Below are 23,794 nucleotides of genomic sequence, written 5' to 3' on the forward strand. Positions count from 1 at the left end.
TGGGAAAACCTTCACACTGAGCTCACACCTTACTACACATGAGAGAAACACCTTTTAATAACCTTTTCAAAGCCTGACAAAAGTTGTTGGGTTTTTTTGTTTGTTTGTTTTGCATTAATGCTTTTGTTAATTCCCACCTAATGATCTTTAAGGATATTGGCAGAATTATCTTTACTGTGGTCTCTCACCTCCCCACGTGAGTTGTCCACTTTTGTGTTTTGCTGCTCGCCCTTCCTTGGGATGAATACCGTGGTCCTCTCTATCAACTCCTATGAGTCATGGGAGAGCTAGTCTCTCTTGCCGGGAATGTCCATCAACCAAGGCGAGGGAGATAAGGATGACCTTCATTAGCTACATTGAAGCACAGTCTACGTGGGCCTCACCTCCGCTAGGTTTTTCCCATGCAGTTAGCTAGCTCATGTTCACTATCCCAATGAAGAAGACAGCTACTCTTGCTGGAATGGGTGTGGTTAGCTAGGCTATTTTCTCATGAGCTGACCTCACTTTTTATGGCTTTTCATAGTCTAAAAAAGCCCAGAGCAGCACATTTGTATTGTTCCTCCCATTGCAAAGCGGTTGTGAGAGTCATCAAGTTCTGCCTTGAGGATAAATTGTCTCATTCTCTGCTGTTCTCACATTGCCCTAGGGTGTGCTGATGAGCAGTTATATACTTTTTTTTACCATTTTTCTCATTTAAAATGTATTTAAATATAATAAAAAGCAGGAGCATGGGTGGGAAAAAAAGTGTCTTTTCCACCACTGTGACACCCGAAGAAGGTGGGGAGAGTCAGAGGGATCCCCTCCTTCCCCATCAGCCCAGCAGCGTTAATCTCCGCACGGCTAAAATAGAAGGTCTTGTCTTCACATTCTACCCGTCCACATCCTAGAGAGTCATGTGATGCAGCAGCCTCAGGTTTCTGTGCTTCGGAATGGTGCTTTGATTTCTTTGATCCTAAATCAGACTCATTAGGGCTGGAGATGAGTGTCACAGACCTGGAAGGGGAATTCCAATGGATCCCAAACACAGTGTGATCATACTGAGTTTAAATCCCAGTTTTCATCTATTGGCAAAGCCACTTTGGTCTCTTTCCTACTGAGTTGGGATTGTTTGCAGATGGGAAAGTTGGCTGGTTTTGCACTCCTTCCCCCCTCCCCTCCTCCCATTCTGATGATGCTAAAGCTTTTGTAAATAACACAACTCACTAATGAGACAGTGGTGAGTGAAGGAGGTTTGAACGACTCAGAGAAGATGATGGGAGAATCAGTGGTCCTGCTTCTGAGTTATCGGATGTAACCTGCTGTGGAATTTCACGTTACATGACCCTAAATGTGTCTCATGACCTCTCTGTGAGGTGGGTTTTTCTCTCATGCCTGGAGGCCCTTTGGTCACACAACCAGATATTAATTTAGTTTGACAGGACGTAGCTCAGATTTACTGGGGACTTTGAGACAAATGACCATTTGCTAAAATAGTCATTTCTTAGTATATTTTTGCTTTCCTCCCACCTCTCCATTATGACACACAGGAAATTCAAGTGCAGTTCAGTCAACAGGATTGAATACTCCAAGCTATTTGGCATGCTAGCAAAGCAATAGTAGCGTTTTTAAGTCTCCAGTCTGAATTGGTGAGCAATAGCAGACCCCAGACTGTGCAACTAACTGAAGTAATTGCCTGCGATCACAATGCCATTCAGTTCTTTAGGTCAATATTATCTCAGATGATCCAGGGAGACAGTGTCATAGTATGTGGCTTTCAACTGGGCAAAAATGCCCATGTATTTTTCCCCCCCAAAGCACGTGTGACCCAGGCCCGACAGGAGGTTACTCCTGTGATTTGGTAAATACTGTCCCTAACTATGCAGATGTAGAGAAATAGACGTGGTGTTTTTGTTGAACTCACCCCTTGTACGTGCTGTAAATGTGTATAAAATGAAGTAAGTGTTGAATGTTATGTAGCTGCAGGAAAAAAAACTGTTTTCAAATAGAAATCCTACCTCTACTAGCTTAAAGAAATTCGGGATCCAGGTTTGTGTCCAGTCCCTAATTTAGACCTGTGCCACCAGATTAAAGAAAGAAATTGAGCATGCTTGGGAGAGACCATTCCTCACTAACACTCTTGAGATTTGGGGTGTAAATTAACCTTGACCAAGGCCAAAGATTTGGCAAGAGTTCAGGTAGAAATAGCATGCAGCCAGTTGTTAGCTTACATCACAAAGTCAAAAAGCTCTGGTGAACGGTGCACAAGTCAAATTGTTTTAGAACACCATTTCCTAGTTCAGTGTCACTGATGGCCAAAGGATGCCATGCTTAGATCCGTGGACAATTGTCCTTTTCCATTTGGATCCAACGTTTCATGAGGTAACAAGAGAAACAGCTGATGTCTTCAGAGAACATTCTTTCCTCAAGGATCACAATCTGGCTGCCTGGTTGGGCAACAACGACTTCCCTTTTGTGCAAGTGATGGCTACAGTGAGGGAATGAATTTGTCAGATTCCAAGTTGAGACTTCAACATACATAAATGTTGAGTCCTGATGCTATTCTTTTGTCTCATAGTTTTGCTCTTGTGTCTCAAGCATTTGTATCACTTCTCTTCCACCTCCTGCTACTTCGAAAGATTAGAAAGTGTGGAAATAGCATACAGGTGTTTGCTTGTGATGCAAATCTCGCTACATAGTGTGAGGCTCTTCTCTCCAAAACTTATGACAGAAGACCCAAACTTAAATGAACCTGTAGATGTGGAAGAACCTATGTTGGGGTAAACATCAACTTGACATAAAAGTTCACTTGGTGGAAATGGGAATTAAAAGAAAACTGATGTATGATAAGATTTTGTAAGCTTTGAATATGTTGTTATAACCAGCGAAAATGAAATTAAACACAAAGATGGTGGTTAAAGAGTAAGAGACTAATTATGTGATCATTGGAAAACTGAGAGTTGTATATATATATTTGTTTTGTTAGTAATAAAGGAAATGATGGATAATCCTGAAAAGTTTATGCAATGTAATTTACCCCCTTCAGACTAAAAAGTTCTGAAGTAAAAACTCACTCCAAGTATTGGGATGGTGGATATGTAAGAGAAATACTGTATATGAGACTACAGACCTGGTATAGATGTCAATTGTTTCTATTTTGAATGGAATTTATTTTGATACACATCAAAGTGAATTTCTGTTAACTTGTCTTTAAGTATTTTTTTCTCTTATGTAACCTTTTATCCAGTTAGACTGCAAAAGTCACTGAGTACCCCTCTTCTCTTATTTGCAAAGGATGTGACATCTGTCATGAGATGTCCACATTTATTTGTAAGAGTAGTGATGCAGTGGGTACTTTTTCTGCTAAAACCTTTGCAACTAACTATTTTTACAGGTGCTGAACCCCCTTTTCCTTTTGAGGCCAGCTCTTAGAATATTAACCCTGAGACCTGACTATGGAAACGTCCTCAAAACTTGTTTTCCTTTCACATTTGATACCTTTGGGGTTCACACATTCCGACAAAATTTGGTTTGTAACAATAGATATTATAAGAAAACTGCTTGGTTAAGGGAGACTTTTCCTAGCTGACATTAACCCAAAGTCTGTCTCATTCCAACTGGGTCAGGCCATGTTGTCTGTAGCCACAGCATATTTCACCCCTAATTTTCAGCTAGCTCCTTGGATTCGAGTTTTAGCATTTATAAGAGTTGATTATCTGCTGTATTAATCTGATGATTTGGCTCCATTGATGACTTGAGTCCAATGCAGTGGCATTAGTGCTTTGATTTTTGTGATTTGATCTTCACTGTATTGTTTAATACAGTTTAGTATTTTATAGTAATATATAATTTAGTATTAGTACTAAGAGTTCTCGGTTTTATTTGTTGTTCATCCACCCTATATATTCCTCCTTGAGTGTCGGCTTTTGTTAATAGTCATCAATTCCCTCCTTGGAATTTGTATAGGGATATGAGGCAGGTGTGAGCATGGCAGGCCAGGGGCCAGCTTGTGGCAAGTCCCCCATGTCTGAACTGGACACTAACAGATACTGGAATCTGTCTTGTGGGATACTTTTGATAAAATAGGTATTAGACTGCTAAGAAAGTGTTTAATGTTTAGACTCTGTTGAATGCCATGCATTAATCTTAGTTGTTCTATCTATGTTCCATATTGTAACATAATTCCATGTTGTAATATGTTGAATGTGTGTCGTGTGAGCCTCTGTGACTGTACGTATCACCATACAGGAGGGGATATTAATTAGTGCGAATGGCTGCTCTTCTACAGAAATTGTTCCCCCTTCCCCAGCCCCCCTATTGCCAGACGGGCTATGGTTGGATTTTACAACTGGAAACTCTACATCAACGAAAGGACGAAAGACTTGTTCCATTCTCGTCCCCATGAAGATGAGTTCTGCGCATGGACTCATCCCATCAACTGACTTTAAAGCTCAGAACACATGGCAGGAGGGAGATAAATACCCCAAACAAAAGGAACTATGGATCTCAATGATGCTTGGATTCTTGGGGGGGCAGGGAGGAAAGGTGTTTCTAGACATAAGTAAGAGATCCCCAGTTGCTTAGTCTGGGTTAGTCCTAAAGGAGAAATATGGCAGAAACCGAAGACTGTGTAACTCATTTGTGCATCTGTGTTTGCTTGCTTCAACCTTGTAGGTAACTCTCTGACTTCTTTTTCCAAGTTAATAAACCTTCATATAGTTTACTATAGGAATGGCTACAAGAGTTGACTTTGGTATAAGACCTAAAGTGTAATTGACCTGGGATAAGAGACTGGTCCTTTAGGATCAGGGCTAATCTGAATATTGCTGTGATTCTTGGTGTAAGGGGCCACCCAGAGGAAATGCAGGGGGGCGAGGTGAACATGTGGGGTCATGTGCCTGCCCCCCAGATTTGCTGCTTGGCTTGTACTGAGGATGCTCACACAGACTGAGCATGCTCAGTAGCACTGCTGAAGCCAGCTGCCCTAATTCTGACCCCCACTATTAGCAGGCACGGGTCATTTCTGGGGCTGTTTATCGCAGAGAGATGCTCACCAGGGTGGCAAGACAGACTGGAATACCCAAGGGGACTTTCTGTGAGGCAGTTCATAGGCCTGAGGACTTTGCACTTGGTGCAATAAGTTTAGGACTCACAACCAGTTTGCGGTTTGTGCCCTGTTTTTTACAGTTTTCCCCTTTCCCCCCACTCCCTTTGCTTTGGCAATGGAACCATCTGCAGTAAAAGATGAGAATGAGCCAGTTGGTAAAGGGCATCAAAATGCCTTCTGGGCTAGAAGTCAAAATAGCATTGAACGCTGATGATGTCTTGTTTATAGTGAGAGGAGCCAGAAGCCTCATATATATATATATATAGAACAATGGATTTTGGGATTTAGATAGCTATCAGGCTTCAAAATGAACTATGATGAATCCAAAATGTTAGGAATTAATATTCCCCAAATGTAAAAACCAAACCGTCATCAGCTGCATAAATTTAAATGGGTAAAGAAATATTTAAATTGTTTATGAATAAATATGGTGGAGAAACATACAAATCATTCTAAGGCAAATTACCCTCCAATGTGGAATAAAATAAGAAGACCCAGGACAATGGAACAAACAGGAATTTTCTTGGCTAGGTAAGGTAGCCTCGGTACAGAGGAATTGTCTTTCCAAAGTTGTTGTTTTTGTTTCAGTGCACCCTTGTTGGTATCCCTGCCATGACCGTGAAAACATGGAAGTATGTGCTATTAAAATTCAGATGGAAACATAAAAGACATGGGGTGCGTTCTAAATTCTGCATAAGCCTCCAAAGTGGGATGGAGTAGATTTCCCTGATTTGACTGATTATGATGATGCATCACAATTAAAAGATGTGATCAACTGGATTAACAATTGTCCATCCAAGCACTGAGTAAAACTCAAAGAAGACTAGAGCCCAGCCCAGATACAGCTATTCCTAGCAACGGTTGGGTTCAAAACAAATGGAGCTAACCAAAAATAAAAGACCACCCATTCATCCAGACCATGTTAGCAGCTTTGAACCATTTTTTTAAAAAAATCTGTTGTCAAGGTCGTGTCCATTAGCTAGCTTCATTAATAATCAGGAAATTAATAATCAGCAGGGCAGGGCATCACCCCTCTTCCAAGCACAATGAGCTGAGAAGATAGAGCAGTGGTCCCCAAACTGGGGTGTGCCCCCCTAGGTTTTTTGGGGGGTGCCACTCTGCCCCCAGCTCCACTCTGGCCCTGCCTTCAGCGTGCCCCCACCCCCAAGCTGCAGCTCCAGCCCCAGCTGAGGCTCTGCTTCTGCCTGTGCCTCCTGTCCCCAGCATAGTTCTGTCCTCTTTCCCTCTCTGCCCCCAGGCCAGCTCCGTCTCTAACCCCAATCAGCAGCAGGGTCGTCTCTGGGGATAATGGAAAAGACAAGGAAAATCCCCCAACATGTGGAGGTTATAGAATGGCAGAATCCTAGAAAGGTAGTGCTGGAAGGGACTTCAAGAGGTCACTTATCTAGCCCCATGCACCGACTCAGGACCAAGGAAACCTAGATCATTCCCAACTGGTGTTTGTCTAAGCTGTTCTGAAAAACCTACAAGGATGGGGCATCCATGACCTCCACTGGGAGCCTATTCCAGAGCTTACCCACCCTTAGAATGAAAGTGCTTTTCCTAACATCTAACCTCAATGTGCCGTGCAGCAGATGAAGCCCATTACTTCTTGGCCTGTCCTCTGTGGCCAATGAGAACCAGTGATCCATATCCTTATAGCAGCCCTTACTAGATTTGAAGACTTACCATTTTTCTCCCACCCGCCAGTCTTCTTTTCTCCAGACTAAATGCCCCATATTTTTAACCCGTCCTCATCAGTCAGGTTTTTTTAACCCTTCCATTGTCTTTGTTGCTCTCTTCTGGACTCTCTCCAATTTCCACTTCTTTTTTTTAACATGCGGTGCGCAGAATTGGATGCAATACTCCAGCCTCACCTCACCTTAGTCCCTGGAAAAATCATGGAGCAGGTCCTCAAGAAATCAATTCTGAAGCACTTAGAGGAGAGGAAAGTGATCAGGAACAGTCACCATGGATTCACCAAGGGCAAGTCATGCCTGACTAATCTAATTGCCTTCTATGACGAGATAACTGGCTCCGTGGATAAGGGGAAAGCAGTGGACATGTTGTTCCTTGACTTTAGCAAAGCTTTTGACACGGTCTCCCACAGTATTCTTGTCAGCAAGTTAAAGAAGTATGGGCTGGATGAATAGACTATAAGGTGGATAGAAAGTTGGCTAGATTGTCGGGCTCAACGGGTAGTGATCAATGGCTTCATGTCTAGTTGGCAGCCGGTATCAAGTGGAGTGCCCCAAGGGTTGGTCCTTGGGCCAGTTTTGTTCAATATCTTCATAAATGATCTGGAGGATGGTGTGGATTGCACCCTCAGCAAGTTTGCAGATGACACTGAACTGGGAGGAGAGGTAGATACACTGGAGGGTAGGGATAGGATACAGAGGGACTTAGAGAAATTAGAGGATTGGGCCAAAAGAAATCTGGTGAGGTTCAACAAGGACAAGTGCAGAGTCCTGCACTTAGAACAGAAGAATCCCATGCACCGCTACAGACTAGGGACCGAATGGATCGGCAGCAGTTCTGCAGAAAAGGACCTAGGGGTTACAGTGGACGAGAAGCTGGATATGAGTCAACAGTGTGCCCTTGTTGCCAAGAAGGCTAATGGCATTTTGGGATGTATAGGTAGGGGCATTGCCAGCAGATTGAGGGATGTGATCATTCCCCTCTATTCAACATTGGTGAGGCCTCATCTGGAGTACTGTCTCCAGTTTTGGGTCCCACACTACAAGAAGGATGTGGAAAAATTGGAGAGAGTCCAGCAGAGGGCAACAAAAATGATTAGGGGACTGGAACACATGACTTATGAGGAGAGGCTGAGGGAACTGGGATTGTTTAGTCGGTGGAAGAGAAGAATGAGGAGGGATTTGGTAGCTGCTTTCAACTACCTGAAAGGGGGTTCCAAAGAGGATGGATCTAGACTGTTCTCAGTGGTAGCAGATGACAGAACAAGGAGTAATGGTCTCAAGTGGCAGTGGGGGAGATTTAGGTTGGATATTAGGAAAAACTTTTTCACTAGGAGGGTGGTGAAACACTGGAATGCGTTACCTAGGGAGGTGGTGGAATCTCCTTCCTTCAAAGTTTTTAAGGTCAGGCTTGACAAAGCCCTGGCTGGGATGATTTAATTGAGGATTGGTCCTGCTTTGAGCAGGGGGTTGGACTAGATGACCTCCTGAGGTCCCTTCCAACCCTGATATTCTATGATTCTATGATCTGAGGTCTCACCTGCGCCAAAGTAGAGCGCAACAATTAACGACCACGTCTTACATAGGATGCTCCTGTTAGTACACTTGTCGTCAAGTCTCTCCTCTCCAGAGCACCTCCTTGTGTCCAGGTTCAGCACTGCAAAGATTGTACCTGGCTAGCGGTACATTTTACCATTCTTGGGGCTACAAACACCTGGTCTTCTGTGTGGCCTAGCTATGCAGCCAGGTCCCTGTTCAGTTCATTCCCCTTCTTGGGTTGATAGACTTTGTTTTTTTAGGACTTTTCTAACAGCTTCCAAGCCTGTCCCCTGACTCTATCTTGTATGTGGCTTCTTTTATCTTTGTCACCCACTCTTCCCCCTCGTGGTCCAGGGAAGAGGTAGGGGACACCCAGGCCCACCCTCTCTGAGTTCCAGCCCAGGACCTTGAAATCTCAGGACAATGAAATCACAGGGAAGATGGAAAGGAAATCAGAAGTAGCAACAGAATTATTGTCATGACTGGGAGGGATCATCTTGTGGTTGGGAGGAACATAAAGGGCTCAGAGATAGTAGCTCAGGTCCCAGTGGGAAGGGAACATGAGGTGGGAGGAGTAGGAATTGAGCAGTGGTGAGATAAAAAAGTGAAAATAATATTTGGGAAAAAAAATGACTGCGTAGGAAGGAGCGCTGCAGACAGGGATCTGGGGGGTCACAGTGGATTAGCTAAATATGAGTCAACAGCGTAACACTGCTTCAAAAAAAGCAAACATCATTCTGGGCTGTATTAGCAAGAGTGTCGTAAGCAAGACGTGAGAAGTAATTCTTCCGCTCTACTCTGCGCTGATTAGGCCTCAACTGGGGTGTTGTGTCCAGTTCTGGGCACCACATTTCAGGAAAGAGGTAGACAAATTGGAGAAAGTCCAGAGAAGAGCAACAAAAATTATTCGAGGTCTAGAACAGTGGCTCTAAATCTTTCCAGACTACTGTCCCCCTTTCAGGAGTCTGATTTCTCTTGCGTAGCCTCAAATTTCACCTCTCTTAAACTACTTGCTTACAAAATCAGACATAAAAATACAAAAGTGTCATAGCACACTAGTACTGAAAAAATGTCTGACTTTCTCATTTTCACCATATCATTATAAAATAAATCAAGTGGGATATAAATCTTGTACTTACATTTCAGTGTATATTTAGAGCAGTCTACTGTATATAGAGCAGTCTAAACAAGTTGTGTGACATTTTAGATTGTACTGACTTCGCAAGTGCTTTTTATGTATCTGGTTGTAAAACTAGGGAATCTTTAGATGAGTTGATGCACCCCCAGAAGACCTCTGTGTACCCCCAGGTGTACACGTACCCCTGGCTGAGAACCACAGTCTTACACGACATGGACGGTGGCTTAGCTTAAATCTCTGAAAGCTAGGAAATGAAGAGTGAAGGTACACAACACCTCTTCAATGCAACTTTAACTTTGCCTAATCCTGGAGCTGGCAGGAGCCACTGGGAATGTGTCAGTCTGGGTGGAGCAAAGGTTTAAAACTACCAAAGGAAGTGGAGGATTCTCCATCTCTTGAAGTTTTCAGGTCAAGACTGGATGCCTTTCTGGAGGAGGATTTAGTCAAACACAAGGTATTCAGCTCGGTACAGCAGTAATTGGATGAAATTCTGTGGCCTCTGTTATACAAGAGGTCAGACTAGATGATTTAATAGTCTCTCCTGGCCTTTCACCCTCCCCCCCCAAAAAACAAACAAACAATAAATCCATAATAGATATGAGGAAGATCTAAGAATATGCCATTATGTTGTGTTCACAGATCGGAATGCCAGCATTTGTCTGCATGCCCTCCAGCTGTGTGCACTGGGTCAGGTGTAGCTGTCACTGAATGGGGGAGGGATTAGTTGAAATAGTTTGGCAGAGCTGTGGTTGTGATATGAAGTCAGGTGCAAGTGAAATCTGAAAGAGCAACTATGCCTCGTTTCAGTGCTGAGTGTTGTCAGTAATGGTGCAAAAGGTTATGCTCTTGCCATGAGGATTGTCAGCAGTCTGGTGGCCTACATGCAAGTGGTCTGCTGGGCTTAGTGAGGGGCAAGTGAAGGCAATGACTCAGAAGGAAAATTCAGCACAAGAGTACAGGAGTGGTAACATTTTACAAGTCTCAGGTGGTTTATGTGGCTCAGTGTTTGAGTGTCAGCCCAGGGTAGGCAGCTTCTGTTCGTTATGCTGGACCTAAATACAAGTTTTGCCTTAGCCAAGAGAAGACATTAGACTTTGTGCTGAACTGCTCCGTTCCCAGAGCGTTCTGTAGCAGGGGAGGGGAGAGAGCTAGTGTGTGTGTCACTGGCATGTCGGGGTGATGCTGAAACAGGGCAGAGGAGAGGTGGCATTGTGGGGTGTTGTGATCCTTAACTCTGCATTTCCACTTCTAAGAACTGAGGGAACGGGACGCCTTACCCAGCGAGGTCACATTCTCAGAGTTCTCCTGCATGACGTCTCTGCAGAGCCCCCTCTTCCCTGGTGAAATACACAGCCACCTCCTCGAAGGTCACCGGCCCCTGAAAGAGCAAGAGGCCCATACTCAGTGTCTGCTGCCCCACTCACAGCCCCATCATTCATGGGGGAGCAGGGACAATCAAAGGAAGCTCTGGGAGACTTGCAGTCAACAGAGTCCCACCCCCACCCTGCTCAGAGCATCCAAGGAGGCATCAGGGTGAGGGGATAAGGAGAGAGCTCCTTGTCTCTCCCAACAGATAGAGGGGGCAGGGTCTTCATATTCATCACATACCTACTAGCCACAGACTGACAGAGGAGATGGAGCCCCTAGCACAGTCCAGGGAGAGCTCCCTGGTAGGAAGCCCAACATCCTCCTCATTGTGAGGAGCTGGATATAAGGCAAGGGGCATGTGTACCCTAAGCCCCTTCATAATGGTCGCCTTCTTCCTATCTCACAGCAGCTGTTGGTTAGTTGGGTCAGGCTCCAGCACTGGGAGTCTGGTCCGTTTTCCTACCCCACCTAGGTGGGTTGTTTCCTGTTCCATAAAAAGAGAGGAACTTCCACCTCTCACCCCCCTGAGTCTTTTCCTAGAATTTAGGCACCAGGTTAAACAAGTCTCAGCATGTTTGTTATACTTTATCTCCCTCCCTTTCTCTAGCCGGTGTATTTTCTGCCCCCTCCCCACCAGCGTCCACCTCCTATCTATTTACCCCCCCCCAGCAGCAACCCCCCCAAAAACTTCCTGATAACAGTGGACCTATTTCAGGCAGGGATTCTCGTCCCTGGTGATGGAGAGGATGGGACAATCTGACCCAAAATGTGGGTGGTGTTCTGCAGCCCCTCAAGGACAGAGTGGCAACTGAAGAGGTTTCAGTAGGAGCTTTTGACACCTGATTTTCCCCCAGTCTCTTTCCTGGCAGACGGACTTTCTAGACTCCACCTTGCTGGGCAAACACACAGTTGCTTTTTTGCAGCACAGACCCAGCCCTTTGCACATGGGCTAAACCCATGGAGACTTTTTTAAACCCTCCCAGGAAGAGAGTCTGAACCAAACACTAGAAAGGAGCAGAACCAAAGGAGCTGCTTTGAGGGGCTCCCTCAGACATAAGTCCTTGGGATAGCACTCTCCCGCAGTGGCGTGGGGATGAGGCCGAGGCAGGAACTGGCTTTTCCTCCATCTGCCCCTCACCTTGTTCACAGGAACATGATGTTGCAATGTGTGTGTCTAGGCTCGTTTGAGAGCTGGGTATCTCTCTCCCCACTTATTTCTCCTGCTGCCTCTTTCAGTGTCTCTCTCCTCTTTCCCTCTCTCCACTCTGGCTGGGAGACTTGATCACTGGGCCATTTCCAGGGGCATTCGATCTGCAACTGGATTAGCTGATGCAAGTTCTAACGGGAGCAAGACCCTGTGTGCATCAGTGACGGCAGCAGCTCTGGGAGCTGAAGACACCTGAGGGGCAGAGAATGACCTGTGTCCAGCACTTTCCCCAAGGTCTCCCGCAATCACCTGGAGTCTCCGACTCAGGAGCTGATGTCAGTTGCGCTAGGCGCTAGTCCTTGCAGGTGAAAGCCCCCACCCTGGCTGGGCACAGAGGGAGCTTTAATGAAGGTCTCTCGTAGCATTCCCACTGGGGGAACAGCAGCTGTTCAGTCCCGGATCCCACATCTCAATGGAAGCAGCATCTGACTGTTGACTAATATATGCTGGCTAGCCTACAGATATATTAGGCATTAAGTACACACATTAAGCATTAATAGAGCAGTTATATAGACCAGATTAGCCAGTACCTTTGTTATAATCCTGTTCATTCATCCTGTAACATCTGGCATGAGCTGAGGTAAATTTTGGCTTAAGTAGCTGGGAAAACTGTTAGTATCAGGATATATAATTGTTTCCTTATACCAGGGGTATAAGCCACAGATGACAATCTTCAGAAGTTCGAGAGCCAGGGTGTGCCTGCCAGGGCTTGGGGCTTCAGCCCTGCTCCTGCAGAAGCCCTGAGCCCCAGCAGGACCTCCCCATGGGGCTCAAGTCCCAAGCGCCCCTTCCCCAGGCAGAAGACAGAAATGACAGGCGGAAGGGGGCAAGAGGGCTCAAGTGCTCCTCCCCCATATTTTTGCCACGGTTTACTGGCCCTGCTTGGTCTCATGGTACTGCCAGGCCCCCTCTTTGCATGTCTGGTGCTGGAACCTGCAAGCTGGGAGCTGCAGCCCTGGGGAAAGGCAGCGACAAACAGCTGAGGGCTGCAGGAAGAGCCACTGAGGGTAAGAGAGGGGTGTGCCTGGGCTGCGGGTGATTCAAGCTGTTGGGGGGCTGAATCTTTAAATTGTGCCCCCACACTCTCAGAATGCACCAGTCATCTCTGGCAAAAGCCTCTAGCCCCACCACCCCACTGCAGGGCAGAAGCCCTGAGCCTCCCCCCCCGCGTCCCCAAGTCTGGTAGGCAGAGGATGGGGGGAGGACATGGGGGGGGATCCGCAAGCCAGATTTTAACTGTAAAAGAACCACACTTTGGCCACCCCACCTTATAGCAACAGGAAGGCAGTTACCCTCACAAACCTATTTATACAGGTACAGGTACAGGTACAGCCCAGGAGTGTCTTCGTACCCCTTAGTTACTGGAATGTATGTGCCCAGAGCTAAGATAAGGGTGCACCATGACCTGGGATGAATGGTGGGTTCAGAAAAAAGAGAAAGGGTACACCATGGTACCAGATAATTAAGATAAAACATAATCTAGTCTGAAATGACTTATATGGGACCTTTTACTGGTAAACCAGTAGGGTATAAAAAGATAGCTTTAAGGATGTAACTTTGGCATAAAGTGAATGTAACAATATGGGCGGTGGGTATCACAGGCCAGGGGAGGTTGAGCCTCCCTAAATAGCCATGCGTGGCCCTGCCAACCCTCCACCCCCAGGCCTCCTCCTGCATCCCACTCTTCCCCCATGGCCCGGACTGGGGCAGGCTGGCCTGTGGCTTGGGTCTCAGGGTGGCTGGGGCCAGTGCTTGCACTTCCCGGTGCTCTGGGGCTGGGGATGCTGGGGTTGCTCTGAGCTTCGGCAGGAAAGGGGAATGGGGCAGAAGGGGCAGGGCTGGGGGCTAGCCTCCCTGAACAGGCAGTTCACACGCCGCTGTGTGTAACATCACCGTATGGGATGGCTCTTCAGACACTGGTATCATACAGAACCTCCTGTACCATATTAATCCACATGACTGACATTGGCTATTGGGTCTCTTGCCTATATTTCATACTGAACGAAAGCGTGGTCAAGCATCAGCGATGCAATTTATCAGCATGGCATTGGAAACTCAAACACCTAGACAGAGGCAGAGAGATTGAGAAGTCTCCGTTCCCTTGAAACTAATCAAAGCCCTCTGGTGATGGCAGCTGATGAAACCACTTCCCACCGATACAGGACTGTTCTCCACCCCAAAACCTGAACTTCCTGCAGTTTGAAAGAGAGGAAAGTGGAAATATCGGAAGGAATTTATATCAGTAGTTGATAGGTAAAGTGATCAACCCAGAGTGGAGTTCATAGCACTATTCGAGCATTAGAGAGGGACAAAATTGGCCAGAATTTTCTATCATTATTGGAATTTGCCGCCGGGGCCCCACTGCTCCTCAGCTTGGCCAGCTCCAGCTCATACTCACGTTGCCTCTCCTTCTCCTCCTGCTCATGCTGACGTTGCTTTTCATGATCCTCCAGCTCCATCATTTTCATCTCCCTCTCCCATTCCAGCTGCCTCCGCTCCAAGGATGGGGAGCTCTGCCAGAAGATTGAAATCTGAGTTGATTTTGTTGATGCCGGATAGTCAGAGGGATGGGGAAATCACAGGGGATATTAAAACAGCAATAGATAACAAAAGAGAACAATGGAGTGAATTTTTAGGGTACTTTACATCAGTCTGTGAGAATTGGGAAGAAAAGGGGCCACACTAAATATCTGACAGCAATCCACAATAGCTGTGGGGATTGTGTAGGATTAGCCAATAAGAGGGAAAAGTCAAAAAGTCTGAGGAGAGTGTATAGGAATGATCAGTAAATAGAGAGAAAGGGATGGTTTCCCTGCTGCCCTGCCATTCACATGGGCAGCAGGGAGCCCCAAGTTTACTTTGCAGCAGGGCGGCAGTAGCAGCAGGGTTGGGCAGGTGACTGGCAGCTGGCTGTCCCTCCGGAGAGAGTGCCTTGTTACCCTGGAGGTGGATGAGTGGAAGGTCAATGGATACTGGGGTACGGGCGCGAAGGTAACGCTGGCCTGGCCCATGGTGGTGGCCCCAGATCGGGTGGTACCAACACCAACCTGACCCTGATGGGGGTGGGCAAGACCACACAAGGGTACACCTGAAATGGGGGGCCAAGGAGGGCCCCAATGATGTGGGGGGTGCACCACCATTTGCCCACTGAGGTTTTGATGGGGGGAGACCTAGAGGACTGGCCAAGCAACCCCCAGAATACCCTGGTGGTGACCTGTAGCCAAAGCTGATGAGGGGCACTGTGCCCCGACCTCGGGGAGGGTACCTACCCTGGTGGAGAGGGAGCGCCGAGGGGCACGGCTCAGAGAGGCTGTGGCCTCAGACCCAGCCAGTGAGAGGGAACCGGTCCCCATCCCTTCCCCAGCCGCTGAGTTCCACGCCGAGTTGAGGAAAGATCCCTCCTTGTGGAAGCTCAGGGACCTGGCCGACCTCAGTGTGGGACGGACCATGAGGAGAGGTTGCCAGGAGAGGTTCTTGTGGGAGAAGGGGTTCCTGTACCGAGAATGGGCTCCCACAAGGGAAGTGGAGTCCTGTGGGATCAGGAGGCAGCTGGTGGTCCCCCAGAAGTATCACCGCAAGCTACTGTACCTGGCCTATGACATCCCCCTCGCAGGGCACCAGGGAATCCGGTGCACCCGGCAGAGGTTGCTACAGAACTTTTACTGGCCCGGGGTCTTTACCACCGTCCGGCAGTATTGCCGATCCTGTGACCCCTGTCAGAGGGTGGGGAAGACCCAGGACAAGGGGAAAGCGGCTTTGAAACCTTTGCCCATCATAGAGGAGCCTTTCCAGAAGGTGGCCATGGACATCGTGGGGCCTCTCAGCAAGACGACCCGGTCGGGGAAGAAATACATTCTGGTGGTGGTAGATTTTGCCACCCGCTACCCTGAGGCAGTGCCCTTAGCTTCCATTGAAGCAGACACCACGGCAGATGTGCTCCTGACCATTTTCAGCCGAGTGGGGTTCCCCAAGGAAGTCTTGACAGACCAAGGATCCAACTTCATGTCGGCCCTGCTCCGGTGCTTGTGGGAGAATTGTGGGGTCTGGCACAACTGGGCCTCAGCTTATCACTCCCCAGTCCAATGGGCTGGTGGAGAGGTTCAATGGGACACTAAAGATGATGCTGAAAACCTTTATGAACCAGCACCCGCAGGACTGGGACAAGTACTTACCTCACCTGCTGTTCGCGTACAGGGAGGTGCCCCAGGAGTCTACCGGATTTTTGCCTTTTGAACTGTTATATGGAAGGAGGGTGAGGGGCCCCCTGGACCTGATGAGAGACGAGTGGGAGGGGAAGGCCACTCCCAATGGAGAGTCAGTGGTGGAGTATGTCCTGATCTTCCGAGAGAGACTTGCTGAACTCATGGGCCTGGCCAGGGAGAATCTAACCAGAGCCCGGAAGAAGCTGGTCTGGTACGACCGCATGGTGTGGGCCCATGCCTACGCCACCGGGGATCAGGTGATGGTTCTCATCCCCATGAGAAGGAACAAACTACAGGCCGCCTGGGAGAGCCCTTTCAAGGTTGTCAAGCAGCTCAATGACGTAAACTATGTGGTGGAGCTGTCGAACCGGGCGCACCACCGCTGGGTGTACCATGTGAATATGATGAAGCCATATTATGCCAGGGGGAATGTGGTGTTGGCCGTGTGTGGACATTGGGAGGAGCAAGGACATGACCCTTTAGTAGATCTATTCCCTGGGACAAGAGCTGGTTCCCCCTGGAAACAATTCCCCTCTCGGATCAGCTAACCCCTGCCCAGCAAGCTAAGGTCGGGTGGGTGCTGCATCCGTACCGACAGCTGTTTTCCAACCAGCCTGGACTCACTAATCTGACTGTCCACCGGGTGCAGACAGGATCGCACCCGCTGATAAGATGTTCCCCCTTCCGAGTCACAGGGAAAACTGCTCAGGACCTGGAAAGAGAGGTCAGGGACATGCTGGCTTTGGGGGTGATCCAGCCATCTGCCAGCCCTTGGGCCTCGCCGGTGGTGCTGGTCCCCAAAAAGGACGGGTCGATCCGGTTCTGTGTGGACTATCGGAAGCTCAATGCCATCACTGTATCTGATGCCTACCCCATGCCATACCCCGCTCAGCTCAGTCTCGAACGGGGGAGAGATGTGACGCAATAGGGAGCGGGGAGTGTTGACCTGGGAATGTGGCAGGGGAGTTTCACTGGGGATGGGAGACCTGAGAGCCTGTAACCTGAGCCAGGACGGGGAGGGGGAGGTAGCACCTCTGCCCAGGAATGTGAACAGAGGCTGCAGGAGGGAGCCTGCTGGGGTGGTTTTGGTTTCAGTTTTGGGCTGGGTGGTGGAACGCAGGGAACCCCAGGGCTGGGGTCTAAGTTCCCTGCCCCCCAGAAGGACTTGACTGAGGGGTCCTGGTTGTACCCACAAGCTCTGTTTTAGACTTTGTTCCTATTGTCCAATAAATCTTCCGCTTTACTGGCTGGCTGAGAGTCACAGTGATTCCCAGGAAGTGGGGTGCAGGGCCCGGACTCCCCCACACGCCGTGGCAGCCTGTTAATTCATTTCCAATGGGCCAAGGCAGAGATGTAGAAATATCCTCAGACTGTAAATGTCTTGGGGCAGATCAGGGCTTCCTGGCATTGACAATGGGTTTAAATTGCTGCACGGGTGGTTTAGATTGGACATTAGGAAAAACATCCTAACGGTCAGGGTGGTGAAGCACTGGAATAAATTGCCTAGTGAGGTTGTGGAATCTCCATCACCGGAGATATTTAAGAGCAGGTTGGACAAACACCTGTCAGGGATGGTCTTGTTAGTATTTAGTCCTGCCATGAGTGCAGGGGACTGGACTAGGTGACCTCTTGAAATCCCATCCAGTCCTACGATTCTGTGATGTTATAAAGCTGAGATCTTATCTCAACAGTGAAATCTAAGGTGTTTATACCACAATCAGCTACCAGGTACTGGGACATCTGTTTTCAGACACCCAGGATATCAATCTCCCCAAGACTGTTTTGGGAAGGGAATTCTATTAATTTTCTTTTCCGATGGTTTATCCCCTAAAGATTCCTATAAAGCCTTCGGTCAAGGGATACTGAAAACGCTCAGTAATGCGTGTGTGTGTGTGTGTGTGTGTGTGTGTGTCTCCAATGCCAGTTTTATGCATGGCAAAGCAGATTTGTGCGCGTGCAAAATCTTGGCAGCTGGGAGTGCCACTCACGCCTGCGTTTCTTAAACATCTAAACAGCACCAAAGTTTTTAAAGGGACCTGAGAGAAGCGGGGGGGGGGGGGGGGAACGACACACCCAGGCCTAAATGCCCCATGGCACCAGCAAGCAGGGCCTTTTCAGTGAAAATAAATCCCCAGTGGAGAAATGTCTTGGGAAAACACAGGAATGAAGAGAAATGGAACCACGCGGGTGCCTGAAATGGAAGAGCTGAGGTCAGTGCTGAAGCGGGAATAGGCTGAACTCACTTAAACCCAACTGGACACATACTGGTCCATTTTGCATAATAAGTCTCACACAGCAAGGAGCACAGATTATCAGTGAGGGTGAACGACTGTAGTGTCTGTTAGAGAGCTTATTCCTTCACTCTCCACTTCCCTGGTCCTTCTCGCATGAACAGAGAGCAACAATACCCGAAGTCCGAAGGTGCAAATAATTGGATGTTTATTGGGGTGAACTTCCAGCAAGCTTAAATCCAAGTTCCTTTTTCCTTATTTTCGAATCCCACCTTACTTCCTGTTTGCCCCTAATTTATATAGTAATATTCTTAGCTATACCTTAACCAATCATTCTACTGAATTTTAACTAAACAATCCTAACATATTGTAACATGATTAGCTAACCAATTATATCCCACCACCTTAATTAGTTTACACCCAGCAAAATTAATTATACAGCCGACAGAAACAATCACAGAACCAGACAGAGACCATGCAAATAAACAATAGCAAAGTGGGAACTATAATGACAAAACAATACAGAAGTGAGGATTTCACAACTACATCTTTAAAGACTTAAGGGTTTCCCAGCTGGGTCTATTGATAAGTGAGTTCTTACCAGACAGAAAACTATCAACCTAAATTTCCTTTTACATCTCCTAGGCTCTTCCCTTTCTCTGGAGGTGATAGATCAGATCACCTTGCTCACAGCCCCAGATTGACTAGTTTGGAATGGGAGGAGATGACCGGTCGCTTCCCAGTTTATGGCTGCCTCTGCTGCTTAGCCAAAGGCCTTGGCCTAAGAACAGGGCCTCAGACTGTCACAGTGAGAGAAGGCCCTTACACAGATTCTTTCTTGTATACCTCTATTACTAGCTAAATGACAAACATATACCTACATTCTTAGAGTATAGGCCTTTACAGACAGGCCTGAATATCTATATCCTAACAGTGTCAGTAACTGAAATGACCTTTTCTCCCCATCTCACTCTCTATTTCCTTCCTGTTTCCCCCTCCCCCCAAAAATCTAACTCCCTTTCCAGCCCAGTTATTGTGGGGCCAGACAGTCTCCACGAACTCCAGTGCTGGACTTTGCTGGTGATGTGAAAGGCGCGCCCTGTACTAGGGTGCTACCGGCTTTCAGTTTTAAACTAGATGGAAGCACAGATGGGAGGTGGAGGAGAGGACAAGAGAATTGGTGAAGAGGGTCTCAGTTTAAAAGATCAAGGAAGCCCCCAAAATCAGGACTGAAGCTCCATTCTGCATTCATGGCAGGTTCAGAGTGGCTAAAGAGATGGCAGTGGTGAGATTTGAACTCACGTGTCCAAAGACACTGGAACCTTAATCCAGTGCCTTAGACCACTTGGCTACACTACCATCTCTATAAAGATGACTGTTTTGTCCTCTGTGAGGGCTTGTCTACTTAGGTCACCACTGTAGAGTGGAGGAGGGACCCCCCAGCAGCTCAGGGGGTGTCACAGAGTGTGGGGGAGTCCAGGCCCTGCACCCCTCTTCCTGGGATTCACTGAGACTCTCAGCCAGCCAGTAAAATGGAAGGTTTATTGGACCACAGGAAAACCGTCTCAAACAGAGCTTGTGGGTACAACCAGGACCCCTCAGTCAAGTCCTTCTGGGGGAGCAGGGAGCTTAGACCCCAGCCCTGGGGTTCCCTGCGTTCCTCCACCCAGCCCCAAACTGAAACTAAAGCCACCCAGCAGGCTCTCTCCTGCAGCCTCTGTCCACATTCCTGGCAGAGGTGTTACCTCCCCCTCCCCCTCCTGGCTCAGGTGACAGGCTTTCAGGTCTCCCATCCCCAGGGCACATTCCCAGGTCAACACTCCCCGCTCCCTGCTGTGTCACATCCTCACATCTCTCCCCCCTTCGAGACTGAACTGAGCGGGGTCACTCTGACCAGTGACCTGGGGAAGTTCAGGGCCCCCTCTCCAGGACAGCGCTTCCGCTATCAGGTTGGCACTTCCCTTCACATGGACCACGTCCATGTCGTAATCCTGCAGGAGCAGGCTCCATCTCAGGAGTTTGGCGTTGGCTTCTTTCATCTCGTGCAGCCAAGTCAGGGGAGAGTGGTCGGTGTACACGGTGAAGTGTCACCCGAAGAGATAGGGCTCTAGTTTCTTGAGGGCCCACACCATGGCCAGGCACTCCTTCTCGATGTCCGCAAAGTGTTGCTCCCGGGGTAGCAACTTCTTGCTCAGGTACATGATGGGGTGTCTCTCCCCCTTTTCATCCTCCTGCATTAACACCGCTCCCTGTCCCGTGTCTGAGGCGTCGGTGAACACCACAAAGGGCTTGTCAAAGTCTGGGTTTGCCAGAACTGGGCCACTGACCAGAGCCTCCTTCAGCTCCCGAAAAGCCTCCTGGCACTGCTCGGTCAAGACCAACTTGTCTGGCTTCCCCTTCTTGCATAGCTCGGTGATGGGGGTGGCTATGGTGCTAAAACAAGGCACAAACCTTCGATAGTCTCCTGCCACCCCAATAAAGGCTTGGACCTGCTTTTTGGTGTGGGGAGCGAGCCAGTCTCTAATCACCCCCACCTTAGCTGGTTCCGGCTTTAGGCGGCCACTCCCCACCCGATGGCCCAGGTAAGATACTTCAGCCATCCCCACCTTGCATTTCTCAGCTTTTATGGTCAGCCCAGCCCCTGGAGTCGGTCCAGCACTTGTCTAACCCGGGACACATGGTCCTCCCAGGTCTGGCTAAAGACACAGATGTCATCAATATACGCCACGGCAAAACTCTCCATCCCCCTCAGTAGCTGATCCACCAGGTGCTGGAAGGTGGCCGGCACTCCCTTGAGGCCAAAAGGCAGGGTCAGGAACTCTTAAAGCCCCAGAGGGGTGATAAAGGCCGATTTCAGCTGGGCTTCTGCATCCAGCGGCACTTGCCAGTAGACCTTTGTAAGATCCATGGTGGTAAGATACCGAGCTCCTCCCAGTTTGTCTAGGAGCTCGTCAGACCTGGGCATGGGGTAGGCATCAGATACAGGGATGGCACTTTGCTTCCGATAGTCCACACAGAACCGGATCGACCCGTCCTTTTTGGGGACCAGCACCACCGGCGAGGCCCAAGGGCTGGCAGATGGCTGGATCACCCCCAAAGCCAGCATGTCCCTGACCTCTCTTTCCAGGTCCTGAGCAGTTTTCCCTGTGACTCGGAAGGGGGAGCATCTTATCGGCGGGTGCGATCCTGTCTGCACCCGGTGGGCAGTCAGATTAGTGCATCCAGGCTGGTTGGAAAACAGCTGTCGGTACGGATACAGCACCCGCCCCCCCGACCTCAGCTTGCTGGGCAGGGGTTAGCTGATCCGAGAGGGGAATTGTTTCCGGGGGGAACCAGCTCTCGTCCCAGGGAATAGATCTACTAAAGGGTCATCTCCCTGCTCCTCCCAATGTCCACACATGGCCAACACCACATTCCCCCTGGCATAATATGGCTTCATCATATTCACATGGTACACCCGCCGGTGGTGCGCCCGGTTAGACAGCTCCACCACATAGTTTAACTCATTGAGCTGCTTGACGAGCTTGAAAGGGCCCTCCCAGGCGGCCTGTAGTTTGTTCTTTCTCACTGGGATGAGAACCATCACCGGATCCCCAGTGGCGTAGGCACGCGCCCACGCCGTGCGGTCATACCAGACCTTCTGCTTCTTCTAGGCTCTGGCCAGATTCTCCCTGGCCAGACCCATGAGTTCAGCCAGTCTCTCTCGGAAGATCAGGACATACTCCACCACTGACTCTCCATCGGGAGTGGCCTTCCCCTCCCACTCGTCTCTCATCAGGTCCAGGGGGCCCCTCACCCTCCTTCCATATAACAGTTCAAAAGGCAAAAATCCGGTAGACTCCTGGGGCACCTCCCTGTACGCGAACAGCATGTGAGGTAAGTACTTGTCCCAATCCTGCAGGTGCTGGTTCATAAAGGTTTTCAGCATCATCTTTAGTGTCCCATTGAACCTCTCCACCAGCCCATTGGACTGGGGAGTGATAAGCTGAGGCCCAGTCGTGCCAGACCCCACAATTCTCCCACAAGCACCGGAGCAGGGCCGACATGAAGTTGGACCCTTGGTCTGTCAAGACTTCCTTGGGGAACCCCACTCGGCTGGAAACGGTCAGGAGCGCATCTGCCACGGTGTCTGCTTCAATGGAAGCTAATGGCACCTGCCTCGGGGTAGCGGGTGGCAAAATCTACCACCACCAGAATGTATTTCTTCCCCGACCGGGTTGTCTTGCTGAGAGGCCCCACGATGTCCATGGCCACCTTCTGGAAAGGCTCCTCTATGATGGGCAAAGGTCTCAAAGCCCCTTTCCCCTTGTCCTGGGTCTTCCCCACCCTCTGACAAGGCTCACAGGATCGGCAATACTGCCGGACGGTGGTAAAGACCCCGGGCCAGTAAAAGTTCTGTAGCAACCTCTGCCGGGTGCGCCAGATTCCCTGGTGCCCTGCGAGGGGGATGTCATGGGCCAGGTACAGTAGCTTGCGGTGATACTTCTGGGGGACCACCAGCTGCCTCCTGATCCCACAGGACTCTACTTCCCTTGTGGGAGCCCATTCTCGGTACAGGAACCCCTTCTCCCACAAGAACCTCTCCCGGCAACCTCTTCTCATGGTCCGTCCCACACTGAGGTCGGCCAGGTCCCTGAGCTTCCGCAAGGAGGGATCTTTCTGCAACTCGGCCTGGAACTCAGCGGCTGGGGAAGGGATGGGGACCGGTTCCCTCTCATTGGCCTGGTCTGAGGCCACAGCCTCTCTCAGCCATGCCCCTCGGCGCTCCCTCCCCACCAGGGAAGGGTCCTGCGCCTCCGGTGCGGTACCCTCCCCGAGGTCAGGGTGCAGTGCCCCTCGCCGGCTCTGGCTACGGGTCACCACCAGGGCGGTCTGGGGCTTGCTTGGCCAGTCCTCTAGGTCTCCCCCCATCAAAACCTTGGTGGGCAAATGGTGGTGCACCCCCACATCCTTGGGGCCCTCCTTGGCCCCCCATTTCAGGTGTACCCTTGCTACGGGCACCTTAAATGGGGTCCCGCCCACCCCTGTCAGGGTCAGGTAGGTGTTGGGCACCACCCGATCTGGGGCCACCACCTCGGGCCGGGCCAGCGTCACCTCCGCGCCCGTATCCCAGTATCCATTGACCTTCCTCCCATCCACCTCCAGGGGAACAAGGCACTCTCTCCGGAGGGACAGCCCCGCGCCCACCCTGTAAACTGAGCACCCTGAGTCCAGAGCCTCCAGCCCTCTGGTGGAGCTGGCCTGGGGTACTCTTCCCTCCTGAGCAGGTGGTAAACTGGCAGCCCCCCTTGCCTGGGTCGTCTGCCCCTCGTCCAGCTGGGTCCCTACC

At 49.4% G+C, this 23,794-nt stretch overlaps 2 protein-coding genes and 1 non-coding gene across 3 annotated transcripts in view; 1 reads left to right on the top strand and 2 right to left on the bottom strand.

The window, feature by feature from the left end:
* Positions 1-4,704, top strand: part of LOC125629723 (uncharacterized) — a 30,048-nt gene extending 25,344 nt beyond the window's left edge. Inside the window, 1 exon segment of the mRNA XM_048835116.2 lies at positions 1-4,704. Coding sequence (XP_048691073.2) covers positions 1-58 — 58 coding nt within the window. The 3' untranslated portion in view covers positions 59-4,704.
* LOC125629724 (uncharacterized) overlaps positions 1-23,794 on the bottom strand; it is a 121,930-nt gene that overhangs the window by 54,816 nt on the left and 43,320 nt on the right. The window lies entirely within an intron of this gene.
* TRNAL-AAG (transfer RNA leucine (anticodon AAG)) lies at positions 19,743-19,824 on the bottom strand. Its single transcript has one exon. It is a non-coding gene; the product is annotated as a tRNA-Leu (tRNA).

Source organism: Caretta caretta, chromosome 28, assembly GCF_965140235.1.
Source record: "Caretta caretta isolate rCarCar2 chromosome 28, rCarCar1.hap1, whole genome shotgun sequence".
In the NCBI taxonomy this organism is placed as follows: Eukaryota; Metazoa; Chordata; order Testudines; family Cheloniidae; genus Caretta; species Caretta caretta.